Raw genomic sequence first — 15038 nt, 5'->3', positions numbered from 1 at the left:
CATATCCCATATATATTGCTTTGCAACTATTTTGGATCCTAGAAAAAAACTTGATGGGTTACAAACTGCTTTAGAAGGAATTGGCGACTTGCTAGATATGGACTATTCAGATGCTTTCAATCATGTGAAAGATGAATTATTTCGTGTTTTTGGTTTTTATTATAACAAATATGGTGAAAGTGATGTTACAGGAACAATGGCTGAACATGACATAGAACATTCAGATAGTTCTTTGACATCTCACTTATGGAAGAGATCTAAGGGGAAAGAATCTGCTAACTCTACAACAAATCAAAGGTGGAATCCTAATGCTGAATTGAATCATTATCTGTCTACTAACTTTGCAGCGACTGATCGCACCTTGAAGGGTGATAAGGTAAAATTACTTGAATGGTGGAGGGAACACAAGTACAGTTTTCCAGTATTATCTCATTTTGCTAGAGATATTCTTCTTGTTCCTGTTTCTACGGTTTCCTCTGAAGCAACATTTAGCACAGTGGGTAGAATTATTGAAGAAAGGAGGTCCTCTCTTTCACCTGAGACAGTGGAGGCCATCACCTGCCTTAAGGACTGGAAAAGAGCAGATGATAGAAAGCAACATCAACTTGAAGATCCTGAGGTTGAACAAGCTTTTGCTGATTTCAGCCAAGATTAGTGTTACTTTTATCTAGTTCATGTGGACTGTTATTGTAATATGGACTGTTATTGTAATATGGACTGTGGACATTAAAACTTTATCCGATCTGTACTCTTTTCCTTACAGAGGGAGCCCCACACTGGGGTGTAAGATTTTTAACGAGGCAGATCGAGGAATAAAAACATTTTCCCTCTAAAATTTGTTTGTGTTGTTATTGTAATATGGACTGTTATTGTAAGGTTGTTTCATGTGTAATATGGACTGTTATTGTAAGGACTGTTATTGTAATATGGACTATTATTGTAAGGTTGTTTCATGTGTGCTGTTATTTCCCACTGTTGTTTATTTAAATTTATCTAGTTCATGTGTGTTGTTGTTTTTGTTGCATGAGAGATTTGAACTTGTTTATGTATCTGACCTGGTCATATGATGCTTAATTGCGGGCTGGGCCTGGGCCAGCACGGCCCGATGAAAGCCCGTCGTGCTTTAGGGCCGTGCTAGGCCTATATTTTAGGAGATGAGCACGATTTAGCCCGCCCCGAAAGAAATTCGTGCTAGCACGACCCGAAGCATTTAAGCCCGAAGCACGACGGGCCCGTGCTGGGCCGGCCCGGCCCGGCCCAACTTGCAGGACTAGGCACGCATGCACGTGAATCCACGTACGACTTTCTTCCTGTTCTCTCTTCAACCTTCCATGTGCCTCCACTCCATTCTTCAACCGCAAGGACGCAAGGGGACGGGCGGGCCTGGCCTGGCCGGGGCTCGGTGCTAGGCTTCGGCGCAGGTGCCGGGGAGCCGTGGCCAGGGGCAATAACCCACACGCGCGTGGGGGCTGGGGGCTCCACGCGGTCTGCGTTGCAGGGAGCAGGCACTGGCCATGGTGGCGAGCGCGCATCAGCTAGCTACGGCGGGGCGGAGCGAGAGCGAGATAGACGAGGGAAGGGGATAGACGACCTCACCTCACCAGACCATCACGATGAAGCACGGCGAGGAGAAACATGGACAACAGGTCAGCGAAGCTCAAGTGGGGAAGGTGCTTGACGTTGAGGTTTCTTCAATCGCTCGCCGGAGCTGGGCCACGCCACGCCGAGCTGTGCGCAGGAGAGCCAAGGGCGGAGCTGCGCCGCCGGAAAGGGCTGGTCGTGCCCGAGGGCAGGGAGGCACTAGAGAGAAGGGAGCGGGGCGAGGGAGATGCAGGGGTTGTTCAAATGGTCGGCATGGGTAGGCGGTTGGCGCTTTTCTGCATCATGAGCAAGATGGACTGCATCGTGGGTATACATGACCAATAAGCATGATGCCCGCGACCCCGACACGAAGCCCACTATTTGGGCCCGGTCTGAGCCCGACACGGTCCAGTTTTATGCGGGCCCGGGCCGGCCCGGTACGAATAAGCGGGCTGGGCTCGATCGGACAGGAAACTAAGCACGGTGGGCTAGCCCGGCACAGTTTGTTTACCTCTAAGCCCGTTAAGCCTGCTTTTTTACACTAAAACGTGCTTTTCGGCCCGTATAGCCCGCTTTTCGGCCCGTTTTTTCCGTGCTAAACGGGCCGGGCCGGCCCGTTTAAGCCCGCTGCGGGCCGGACTCGGACAGGAAATTGAGCCCGCGTGCTTAGACGGCCCGGTTTTCTAACCGTGCCTGGCGGGCTGGGCCCAAAACGGGCCGAGCTTCACCGGGCCCGGGTCGAGCCGGGCCGGGCGACCCGTTTGGCCATCTCTAATCATGGGCAAGATGGACGGGGATAGGCAGTTTTGAGGGAGATGACAAATGGGCCCCATGGCGCAGTGCCACGCCCGAGCAGGGGATACTGCCCGATAGGGCCTGAGGGGGCAGGGAGCGGCTAGGTACGGCTGTGCCAGCACGCTCGACACGCGACGTGGCTGGGCCATAGGGCGCGGGAGATGGTCACTAAATTTGTTGTGGATCGCGAGCGAAAGAGACGATTGCGCGGCGGATGGAGACAGAGTTAGACATGTGGTAGATATGGTTAGATAAAATTAGATGAAGATAGTCGGAGTCGGAGCTGGCCCGCGGGCCCAGGATGATGAGATAGACTTTGGAAGAGTAGACGGGATAGACGAGGATAACCGACGCGAGCAGCATGCCGTTCGCGAGAAGCTGTTCAGTGATCTCGTGAAAAGGGCACGTGATCTGGAACAAGCCTGACGAGAGGAAGAAGAAAAAATATACATATATTATCAAGTTTTTTGGGGAATATTTTAGCTTCCACAACTACTAAATTTTAGGGATAAAAATAATATCAGAGAATCTAGATTTCACGTTTAATACTCGAAAAAAGTTCTAAATGGTTAGAAAATCCCCCAAAACATGCTCGAGATAATTTTACATATTTCGAAAAAAATTTGCACTCATAAAACACTATGCAATGGCATGAATGCAACAATCAAAACTTCTCTAGGATTTTATTCTACTACGCTAAAAAATTATATATATATAATAAAATAACTCTCCACTATTTAGAAAAAAATAGTATAAAAGAAGGAAAGTAAGAGGGTAACACCTGAATTTGGTGGATATCATAAAAGAAATTTTATACCCCAAAATTCAGGGTATTACAATAGCGGAGTGACGCTGGAGAAACCCGAAGGTGAAGAGTTTGGACTTGTACGGTCCTGGTGCACCGGACACTGTCCGGTGGCACACCGGACAGTCCGGTGCGTCAGACCAGGGTACTCTTCGGTTTTTTGCTTCTTTCTTTTTGAACCCCAACTTGATCTTTTATTGGTTTATGTTGAACCTTTATGTACCTGTGGAATATATGATCTAGAGCAAATTAGTTAGTTCAATTATTTGTGTTGGACATTCAACTACCAAAATCATTTATAGGAAAAGGTTAAACCCTATTTCCCTTTCAATCCCTAGCACTTAGACATACACGGTTAGCCACTAAAACAATTGTCTAAGTCTTGAGATCATACTTCTTTACTCCATGATTTATGATCTACTTTAGACAGAGCTTCAAAACCATCAAGTCAACTTAACTTGATCTAGATTAATGCACATAAGCTCCAACACCTTGCAAATGTCACATAGAACATATCCAAAGCTAGGAACAACCCAAACTAAAGGTCAAAGTAAACTTAGCTCTTTTGGACAACTTCTAGTTCTGGTTTTGGCACTGCTCCTCCTTCTAGTGATCTTGTTCACCTCTCGAGCTTGATCTTGAGCCTTATGACTTACACCACATAACTGTAGATGTTACCTCATTGGTTGTAAGTCATGTCCTTATGCAGTGATCCTTGATACACCATAACTCTTCTTAACTCGATCAACCTTGACTTTGCAAGTCTTCTTATTCACCCCTAGCAATGGGTTCCTCAATCTCCTTGACCTTCTCCCGTGCCCTCGGTACCTCGAAGCTCTTCTTGCCTGCATTCTTGGCTTGATCAGTTGTCTCCGAGTTACGCACACCGAGTCTCACTTAAGCAATATCCATCTTACTTGTGATGTCCATTATCTATAGATATTCTAGTCTTTGGACCATCACACTTGTTCATTTGTGTTGAACTCGTTAGCTTCGCATTAAGCATCTGTTCAACACCTAGCACACCTATTAGTGCTTTAATTGGGTTGTCATCCAAACCACCAAATCCCACAAGAGAGCTTTCATGTTTCCCACAGCCAACCGGGAAAGAGAAAATCACCATAAAACCAACTTTCTCGCTCGGTAAATCAAACATTAGCGTGTGTATAATCGTGTAAAATACTTTTTTTAAATATAGATCGTACTGTTTATATAGTATAGAGGATCATATAAAAAGTGAGATATGGTGTAGATAGCCTAGAGTTAGGGTTGTGCATTCGGTTTTATTGGTTTATTTGGTGTCAAAATGTCTGGTGTCTGAAAAATGGGAACCAAGATTTTTTGTTTGGAAATAAAAAACGCACAATTTGGTGTTCGACTTTTCTGATTCGGTGTTTGGTATTACCATAATCAACAAACAACTAGTAATTTGAAACTGCAAACATAAAATTGCATAAAGAACGTACCGATAATTCATCAACAAGTACTTAATGAAATTGAAATTTAGGGTTAAATAAGAGCAACTAACACATAGTTCTTAAAAATTATAATGATACGAATATAGGGTTTAGGACCTTATAACAAGTGCTTGTTAAGTTTCAAGAGGTAGGATTGCTACATTTTATTTGTTTTTTTTGTATTTTTGGTGCCTGAATATTGAAAACCGTCCCAAACATCAAACACCAAATAGAGTTAAAATCTAAACCGCATTAAACACCAAAAATCAAATAAACCGTAAATTTCGGTTCGGTTGCCCTTTGCTTCAGCAAACACACCTGTACTTTCCATTTTCATCTCGTTTCGCCGCCTTTTACTTATCCCATCTTCCCTCGACTGCGCTCTCTCTCCCCCTTCTCTCGCGCGGCAACTGGGCCATCGCCGCCACCCCTACCCAGGTCTTCGTCGGTCGCTTCGCCAGCCGCCAGGTCTTCGTCGGCCCATCCCCCGGTCTTCGTCCTTCAATCCTCCGGCGACGAGCACCCACCAGGTACGAGATGAGCCCCCCACACACCCCCAAATCTCTTCCTGCCGTGCGAAGCCGAGCATCGGATCTGATCCGAGTACAAGCGCATACACGCCTACCAATCCTGGATTATTCTGCCGGAAATAATTGCTCCCACGTTTCCTGTATCCCGCAACCTGTCCAGTTCTGCGTCATCCCCCAACCGCTCCTTGCTCCCACCACGCTCCCTGTACCCCGCAGCCTCTTCAGGCAGCATTCCTAACACCGACGGCTTTCGTTGACCTTGTTTGTGTGCGCGCGCACGTGCCTGTTTTGCTTTGCTCCAGAGGCTGGGAACTCCAAAGAGGAACAGGGTCCATGGCTGGAGGCGCAGGAAATGGTTCGAACGAGGCGGTGCAGGCAAAGGGGAGTGGGGGTGATAGCTCCGCCGCCAAGCCGCTGCCCCCTTGCTGCGTCAAGGCGAGAGCGGCGGCGCCCGAGTCTGAGGCCAAGTGCCATGCCACCGTGGTTTCGGGATGGTTCACCGAGCCACGATCACACTGCGGTACGCCCCTGGTTCCCTTGCTTCATGACATGTACTATTTTTTATTACCACTGTCATCTCTTAACTGGCTATTTTATTCCACCCTGATTGCTGCCTGTGCAGGTAAAGCCAGCAAGGTTCAGTATTACAATAACCCAATGTGGCCAGGTACTTGGCCCACCCGCTGCTAATATTGTTTACCTTATGTCTCTTAATTACCATTTGTCTAGCGGAGGAATGGTAACCCGAATTTCTAGCGCTTAGTTTATTGTAACTACAACTGAATTTTCAATCAACGATTTAACCAGAATTTATTTATGTAAGAAAATGATTTAGCCTGAGTTATTCTTGAAATAAAATTCCAGTTTTTTAAGTAGATATGCATCTTGTCATGCTTTTGTACGAATAATGATTTTCGATAGTTCTAAGATAGTATCTCTATTAAGGAAGTTTATCTAACCTAGTGCATATGACACACTCTGTAAGGATTTTTATTTATTTATTTTGTTGTTTGTATAATACACTCTTTAGTCTGTTGACTTTGCTTGTGGTGACGTGTGTCCTATGTCTGTGTAATTCTTTCTCATGGTAGAATGACCTTGCATTAGCTGATAAAGACATAACATAACAGAGTGCATATGTAGCTAAGTGCTAATTATGCCTTTTTATTGTCAATTTTACTATGGATGGTTCTGTCCTTGCCACGAGAAAGCCTGTGCTCTTTTGATTTCATTTTCTGGCCACTGTAACATGTTCAATTTACGTTCCAATGTTGCATAATCAGTGTTTTGCTATATTCCCCAGTGTGGATTTTTTTCTCCATAAGGGCTAGTTTGACAACTCCATTTTCTCAAGGGATTCCCATTTGAACTAATTTCCCTTGGGAAAATGAACTAGCCCTAAGTGTATTATTTTTTCCTGTACAAATACCGCTGTTTGGCATCCTATAATATGCTATTTTGGCATTGAAACGAATTTCCGGTTGCTCTCTGTTGCAGTATTTCTCTGGCATTTGCTCTAGAGTGAAACAATTGTACTTTATCTGTTTATCATATATATTGTGATTTCGTTCTCATATATAGGAGAGGCCCATTCCTTGAAAGTGGAGAACATATTGTACCAGGGGAAATCACCATACCAGGAAGTCCTGGTCTTTGAGGTTCTTTTCATTTACTGATATCAGAAATATAAATTTCCTTTGGCTCCTGTTGTGTATAACCTTGTATTTTTTGTGTGCAGTCGTCAACCTATGGGAAAGTCCTTGTGCTTGATGGTATTGTTCAATTGACTGATAAGGATGAATGTGCGTACCAGGAAATGATTACTCACCTCCCACTCTGTTCAATTCCATCCCCTAAAAAGGTATATCTCCTTATCCTTGCTTTTTCCCAATATTGTGAATATCATAGACAGGCTGTGTTGCTTAACATAAATCGATTCACACGGAATATTTCTTTTTACCTGCACTTGCATGGAAACTGTAGCATGCTAGCAACTTATATTATTAGGAACTACTTTGCAGGTTTTGGTTATTGGTGGTGGTGATGGAGGTGTACTTCGAGAGATTTCCAGACACAGTTCAGTGGAGTCTATTGACATATGTGAAATTGATCAGCTGGTTATTGATGTAAGGTTCTCCTTTGGTGTCTTAACCTTAAGTGTAGTCACTTAGTTATACTTCGCTGATATACATCTTATTTCTTAGATCTGCAAGGAATTCTTCCCACATTTGTCTGTTGGATTTGAAGATCCTCGTGTTCAACTTCATGTTGGTGACGGTATGTTGATAATCCCATGAGCCATGATGACTATGTTATTTGTTGATATCTGCCGATTGCTGAGGTTTCCTGTTGTTTTAGATATTGGTAATCCTTTCAGTTTGTGAGCTCTAATTCCATATGTAACAATTGTTTTTCTTCCACTTTCAGCTGTGGAGTTCTTGAGAAATGCTCCTGAAGGGACATATGATGCTATCATTGTTGATTCATCTGACCCAATAGGTGAGCTTATGCTGCAACACATAGTATTTCTTGGGAACATTGCCATGGAAATTTTTAGCTATTCTTGGGAACATTGCCATGCAAATTTTAGCTATGTCTTGGTGTTGTACATCTGTTCTGTGCCTTTTTCTTTGCTTCCCATTGTATTGTTCCTGAACTCCATGCTTTATTTCTACTAGGTTACTGCAGCATAGCTGTTCTGGGTTTATGATGAAAAATTTGCAGATTTTTCTTGCAGAAAGGACTTCGACTCATCAAAATTTCAATCAAATCTTACTATTCTTATGTTGCATTTGGCATTTGCAGGGCCTGCTCAGGAACTTGTGGAGAAGCCTTTTTTTGAGACCATCGCTAGAGCTTTGAGGCCTGGTGGTGTTCTTTGTAATCAAGCTGAGAGTATGTGGTTGCATACACATTTGATTCAGGACATGCTTTCAATTTGCCGTGAGACTTTCAAGGGTTCTGTCCGCTATGCATGGGCTAGTGTCCCAACATACCCGAGGTTCTTCATATTCTTTATTGTCTGGTCTCCTTACCTCTAGTACTTTCCCTCCGTTTTAACTGTATATTTGCTGCACTAAATCTGGTATATTACAAGTTAATTACCTGGTGCAATCCACTCTTTTGGGGCTGTCATTGGCCTAAAGATTTTTTTATTATTGATGGAATGGTGCATACTTAAAATACAATTATACTTTCACTCTGTAGTTTTTGCAGTTGTGGTCCCTTTGAACAGTATCAATCATTAGTGTTTAAAAAAAATATGTATCAACTATTTCTATTTCAACCTAAGTACCTGTTTGTATGATTTTTTGTTTGTTTGTTATACATGCATCAAGTCTGCACTATGCGTATGGATAGCTGTTTTTTGGGTACAGTATTTGTTCTTCTTCTTAAATGACATGGAACAAATATGGATCCCATTGTGTAAATCATTTACTTAAATGACATATTATCGAGTTTTGTTTCTTTGCTACATTTTTTTCTTGGTAAAAACAAGGATCAGTTCAGGAGTGCAAGTTCACAGTCTATCTTGTGCCGTGCTGAGTTGAATGGATGCATATTTGAGGGTTTTGAACTTATAGTTTCTGTGAACATTTCTAGGTTTTATCACTTTATGACAGGTCCTTGGTGGACGTACATAGGTCCTGGATTAGGCATGACCGCATGAAAACTTGTTCTGCATTCAACTATTTTTTTATCTATACCAAGAAGTTCCTACTGCGATCCTCATGAGTGTCACTATTGTTGACAGTGAACTGGTGGCAGCGCTGGTTCATTTGCCAGTCATAGGATATTTCAGGCTTTAGCTCAACTCATGCGAGGAACCAGTCATAGCCTGACAAACCATTAGTGAGCATATTACCAGCATTATCTACATGTTTTACCTGAGCAAGCCATCCTAGTTGTTGAATGCAAATATTTTACCTCATTATTGAAGCTACAAGTAGTTTTCATTTCCCCCCTTGAAGTCATTTTATGCAGGCTTTATTAGACTTACCAAGAATTGAAAATAATCACTTGGCATTGTGTGAACGTGCTGCTACAAGTTAGGACGTTAAGCTTCCTGGAAAAAGAAATTGGAGCTATGGAGATAAATGCTATTTTACTGTGAAAGACAGGACATATGGTTTTTGGAAGAAGACTATGCGTTGTACTTGTGAATACTCAATACTGTAAAAAGTTTACTCTTTTGTGATATCTTCGGGTTGAGCAAAAAACCATCAAAATGGACTAATCCGAATTTCAAAGCGAGAAATATGAACAAAGGGGTTGATCCATTGGATACCCACTTGCATTCCTAGTCGAGCCTCATGTTAAATTTTCTTCGAAGTTCGTGCAAGAGTTTCAGGGGCTTATTTCTTTGTTCTGAGAGCACATATAAGACGCTATCCATAGGATTATAATACTGGGAAATTTATTGGTTTCCCTTTTTTTTAAAAGCAGGGCTAAGTGTGGAATCTCTATTTGTTTTGACATTGTGTGCTTAGTAAGGGTTTGTTTTTCCCTCCTAGATTATATAAGTTGGATTATGGTGGAAGGGTAGAAAGGTAAAATATCACTTTATGACCCCAAATAAACTGGAATAAGCTAGTATTGAGTAGCTTATTTCAGCTTATTTGTGATCATAAAGTGATATTTTAGCCTCCTGTCCTTCCACCATAATCTAGCTTATATAATTTAGGAGTGAAACAAACATGGCCTAATTGTGAGCTGGGACAAATAAATGTTTGTAGGTTTTGCGGTTCTAGCCAGCCTTCTAGACATATGAATCTTTTGTTGTGTTCAGCGTTTTTCCCGTATGGAGCTTACCTTTTTTCCTTACAGAATGTTTGCTCGAAATTTTGCAGTGGGGTGATTGGGTTTCTGTTATGCGCCAAGGATGGCCCACCGGTCAACTTTCTGACTCCTGTAAATCCAATTGAAGAAGTGGAAGGAGCTACTAAAGCGGGAAGGGAGATCAGGTTTTATAATTCAGAGGTCAGTTTTCTTCAATCGATCGCATATGATTTCTTGTGCCAATATTTTTTTTTTGATTCAGCCTGTGCTGCCCTTTGTCCTAGCATGCAGAAGTTTATCTTAACGCCATGATTAACAGCTTTTATGACTCCGTCCGTAGTAACCCCGAGTCTGTGTTTCATTTCATCATTTGTGATATGGGAATGTTCGTTACTGTTCTCTCTCTCTCTTTTGGCTCACCGGCTGAAGCCCGTTCAACTGCAACCCTCATGTGAGATTTCTCGCATCAAAGCTCCTTTGCCTAACTTTCGTTGTTGAACAGATGCATATGGCAGCGTTTGTTCTTCCGACATTTGCCAAGAGGGAGCTAGAAGCATACTGTGCTTCCACGGAAACGGTGAGTTTTCTTTTTTTTCTTTTTACAAATCGGGACAGGTGATTATTAGTTCTCCTGCCTCTGTTGTGTTTGCACACAAGCAAACCTCGTACTGAGAGAATCTGTGCACCGTTTTACAGGAGCAGGCGGAGGAAGTAGCGGCCACGGCACCACAAAAGCTAACTGCGGCGCCCAAGCGTGGAATTACCACCGCATCCTAGCTGTTGGATACACACATAGCCATGTACTATTATTATCACGCACGTAATCTAAGCATCGAAGTCGAGTGCGTGCGTGTTGGGTGGGGGTACGCGCATCGCGGTTTGACGCGCGATGTATTTGATAATAATTCGTGCTCCGAGGTACCAACAAGCAACGATGAGAGAAGCATTCCACCTTTACACTCCCCTTTTAGGTCTGGATACTCATTATTGATCTCAATCCACATGAGTTGAGGTGGATTGGGGGTGTTTAACAGGGCTTTTTGGTTTGAAAGAGATTAGAGAGGATTAAATTTCTTTCTATACAAATTTGTATATGAGATTTAATTTTTCTCAATACACCCTTAATCGAACAAACCCTTAGTAGATCAGCCAGATGATCTATGCTATGATATATATATAACATGCTCAAGTGTTTTGTGATAATCAGCTTTGGTCTCTACTTATTTTTATGATGGATCGGTTGATTCTATGTTTTGGACGGTTTTTATTAAAATGATTTTTACAAAGCGGACTAAAGAGCTGGATGTTTGATAGTCCGCATCAGGTTCTGGTGGAGTTAGAAATAAACTGAAACAAACTTTCACAATAGGGCTAAATAAAGTTGTAAAGTAAGACTGCTTCTAGTAGATCCTGTATATGGTGGTGCAAAGCATTGTTTAATTGGTTGTACTATAGTTAGACTGCGCCGTTTATGGAGTGAATTTTGAAATAGTTGAAATGGGAGATAGAATGAATAAGCGGCAAGAGACAGTATAACCATAAATTAGTTAATTCCTAACGGTTAGTGCCAGTGTGTGCTAGGAAGCCAAACCCGAGAGATCAAGGATTGTCGCAGATCACAACAGATCTAATTAGTTAAATAAATATTTAAAGAGAGATGGATCGAAGACCTGGCTCTTATTCTCGTAATTAACCTAAAACCACGTTCCATTCCGACAAGCACGTGATATTCTTGTGTTATAGCGTGTTGGTGTTGGTTTAAGGAATGAGATAGTTTATCATTTTCTCATTTTATCACCATTTAATTTGTCATAGACTAATAATGATCAATAAAACTCCTTCCGTTTCACAATAGAATTCGTTTTAGCATTTGATTTTTATTTCTATATTCAAATAGAAGATAATAAATCTAGATACATATATAAAACACATATATTAAAGATTGTATGAATTTATTAATTTTCTAAAACGAATTTTAATTTTAATTTGGAACAAAGAGATTATGAGAAATAAGTTTATTCAACTAAATTTATAAAATGGATTCGTGATACACCCTATCTAGAATCACCACTTTGGATCCATACCATTACTATCTCACTTACATGTGTGTCCACATGAGTCAATGACATGTGGGTCCATGATATATATCTAAAGTTTGGATCTTTTAATGGTATAGATCTAATTGTTCCTATAACAATTAGTTGATGGGTCCATGTCATTGCCAAGTGCCAACGCCATTCCGTTGTCTCTACTACTACATGCAGCATCTCTTAAAAAAAAAACTACAGGCAGCATCACATTCACACCGCGAGGTCAGAATCGGACACACGCATAAACGAACATGCAGATGCACATGCTTGCCCCCATTTTTATTGAGAGCATTGAAGGTTGATACTGTAAATTATATTACTGAAATGACGAATCTGTATCACTGAGTGTGGTGATTCTCTTTCTCTACATGTCCAAGCACAGCACAGCACAGCTCAGCACACTTAGGTTCGTTGCTGCTCAACTACTCGTCAGTGGAATGGAGGAGACATCCATGTGGGCATGCGAGTTCAGATCAGAGCTTGCTCCTCGTCCCTGCCCCATCCTGCTGCTCGGAGCTGGAGATGCTGCCCATGGCCCTGGCCTGCTCCCGGAGCGCGAACTTCTGCACCTTCCCCGTGGCTGTCTTGGGCAGCTCGGCCACGAACACCACCGTCCGGGGCGCCATGTACCGCGGCAGGCGCGCCTGGCAGAACGCCACCACCTCCTCGGCGCGCACGCTGCCGGCCGCGCCCTCCCTGAGCGTCACGAATGCGCACGGCGTCTCGCCCCAGTACTCGTCGGGCCGCCCCACCACTGCGGCCTCCGCCACGGCCGGGTGCGCGAACAGCGCCGCCTCCACCTCGATGGTGCTGATGTTCTCCCCGCCGGAGATGATGATGTCCTTGGACCGGTCCAGGATCCGCACGTAGCCGTCGCCGGCGTGCCGCACCGCCAGGTCGCCCGACCGCAGCCACCCGCCGGCCATGGCCTCCGCCGTCGCGGCCGCGTCCTTGTAGTACCCGCCCATCACCGTGTTCCCGCGGAACATCACCTCGCCCATGGTGCGCCCGTCCGCGGGCACGCTGGCCATCGTGGCCGGGTCCTTCACGTCCACCTCCAGCCCCAGGTGGTGGAGCCCCTGCCGGGCCTTGATGGCCGCGCGCTCCGCCGCCGGCAGCGCGTCCCACTCGGGCCGCCACGTGCACACCGTCGCTGGCCCGTACGTCTCCGTCAGCCCGTACGAGTGGATCACCAGGAACCCGAGCTCCTCCATCCGGAACAGCACCTGCGGCGCCGGCGGCGCGCCGCCCGTCATCACAGTCACCGGCCTCTTCCTCCCCGCGCCCAGCGGCGCCCTCTCCTCCGCCGTGGCGTTCACCACCATGCTCAGCACCGTCGGCGCGCCGCCCATGTGCGTCACCCCGTGCGCCGCCACGGCCGCGAAGATGGCGCCCGAGTTCACCTTGCGCAGGCACACGTTGGTGCCGCCCTGCGCCGCCACGCCCCACACCAGGCACCACCCGTTGCAGTGGAACATGGGCACCGTCCACAGGTACACCGGCAGCGCCGTCATGTCGTTGAGGAGCACCGACGACAGCGAGTTCAGGTACGCGCCGCGGTGGGTGTACACCACGCCCTTGGGCCGCGACGTCGTCCCCGACGTGTAGTTCAGCGCGATCGGCTCGTTCTCGTCGTCCGGCCACCGGATCAAGAACTCTGGATCGCCGCCTCTGCTGCTGCTGAGGAGGAGGGCCTCGTACTCGTAGCACCGATCGACGCCTGGGATCTTGTCGTTTCCTGTCGCCGCTGACGGCGGCTCGTCGAGCGCCTCGTTGATTAGTACCACGGCGGGCACCCTGCTCGCTCCGCCGGCCTGCTGGGAGATGAGGCGGAGCGCCTCCCGGGCGACGCCCAGTAGCGCGGCGTCCACGAACACGACCTTGGCCTCCGAGTGCTGCAGCAGCACGGACGCCATGCCGGCGTCGAGCCGCGAGTTGAGCGCGCAGATCACGGCGCCCGCCATGGGAATGCCGAAGTGGAGCTCGCAGAAGGCCGGGATGTTCTGCGCGAACACCGCAACCTGCACGGGGGCAGCAACGGCTGCGGTTAGGACCGGCCGGCCAGTTCGATTCGATTCGGTACTAGAAGCAGCAGCAAATTCAGCCCGTCCACTGCCGATGAGAACAACACTATCTACCTACTCGGGCAAATCGAGAGAGACAGACAGGGGATGGAGAACAGCAAGAGCAGTAAAAGTGAATGCTTGGACGGCGGCAGGTAGATAACGCCCGAATCTACCGCTCCGTACTTATCGCACGGAAGAGGAGGCAAGGCAACGGCTGGACAGAGACTTACCACGTCACGGCGCGCGACGCCGAGCCCCGCGAGCGCCGCGGCGAGGCGGAGGCAGCGGTCCCGGGTCTGCCGCCAGGTGCGCGGCGGCGGCGCGGCGGCGTGTCCGGCGGCGACGACGGCGGGGCGGTCGGGGTAGACGAGCGCGGTGCGCTCGAGGAAGCTGATGGGCGTGAGCGGCGCGTGGTTGGCCGCGCACAGCACGGTGCCTTCCATCGCTCAGAGTTGGGCGGCGCGCCGGCGCGGAACAGAGGGGAACGAACGGCCACACTGGAGTGGAGGAGGCAGTCTGGAACGGAATGGCAGCGGAAGTGGGAATATAATAACAACAAAATCCAGCGACAGCAGCAGCGCGAGACGACGACGCGTAATCGACGAGTTGACGCGCTTGGTGGCTTGATGCCGATGCCGATGCTGACGGTGACGGACGGAGTGGAGGAAGAAGCAAGCTGCTCTAGTGCTCTCTGTCTCTAATGTTGTGATAACACGCGCACTGTGTCTGCCTACGTCATGGTCGATTCACACGTATTTTCGTGACGTGGAGCCACCAGAAGCCACTAAGCTGCAAAATGAGCGCGTGCGTCTTTTGCTATCATGCACGCACACGGCAAACTGCCGTGTTTCGTCTCGCTTTTCCGTCGTAATGATGATGGCATACTTTGTTCTTATCCCGTTTTGTTTGAAGTCTCTTTTTAGGCCATGTTTATT

General features: G+C 46.2%; 2 protein-coding genes across 3 annotated transcripts; one reads left to right on the top strand and one right to left on the bottom strand.

Moving 5' to 3' along the window:
* Nucleotides 1-4945: 4945 nt before the first annotated feature.
* LOC100282933 (spermidine synthase 1) lies at nucleotides 4946-11150 on the top strand. Of its 2 annotated transcripts, XR_552420.3 has the most exons (13): nucleotides 4946-5168; nucleotides 5471-5688; nucleotides 5791-5835; nucleotides 6750-6826; nucleotides 6907-7029; nucleotides 7190-7294; nucleotides 7373-7445; nucleotides 7596-7667; nucleotides 7974-8169; nucleotides 8923-9020; nucleotides 10019-10148; nucleotides 10450-10524; nucleotides 10644-11150. XR_552420.3 is itself a non-coding variant. In NM_001155838.1 (12 exons), exons 2-12 carry the CDS (start codon nucleotides 5502-5504, stop codon nucleotides 10722-10724), a joined length of 1164 nt encoding a protein of 387 aa, NP_001149310.1. In that variant the 5' UTR covers nucleotides 4968-5168; nucleotides 5471-5501; the 3' UTR covers nucleotides 10725-10904. The 2 variants fall into 2 exon arrangements, 1 of the variants encoding a protein (NP_001149310.1); NM_001155838.1 differs by lacking the exon at nucleotides 8923-9020 and having other exon boundaries at nucleotides 4968-5168; nucleotides 10644-10904.
* A 1178-nt stretch (nucleotides 11151-12328) lies between these two features.
* On the bottom strand, nucleotides 12329-14626 carry LOC100281193 (uncharacterized). The gene is made up of 2 exons (NM_001154112.1): nucleotides 14334-14626; nucleotides 12329-14058 (listed from the first exon to the last, which is right to left on the bottom strand). Exons 1-2 carry the CDS (start codon nucleotides 14544-14546, stop codon nucleotides 12511-12513), a joined length of 1761 nt encoding a protein of 586 aa, NP_001147584.1. The 5' UTR covers nucleotides 14547-14626; the 3' UTR covers nucleotides 12329-12510.
* Between the last annotated feature and the right edge of the window lie 412 nt (nucleotides 14627-15038).

This window comes from Zea mays, chromosome 5 (genome assembly GCF_902167145.1).
Source record: "Zea mays cultivar B73 chromosome 5, Zm-B73-REFERENCE-NAM-5.0, whole genome shotgun sequence".
NCBI lineage: Eukaryota > Viridiplantae > Streptophyta > Magnoliopsida > Poales > Poaceae > Zea > Zea mays.
The sequence above is the reverse complement of the archived record's forward strand: the minus strand, read 5'-3'. Positions and strand labels throughout refer to the sequence as shown.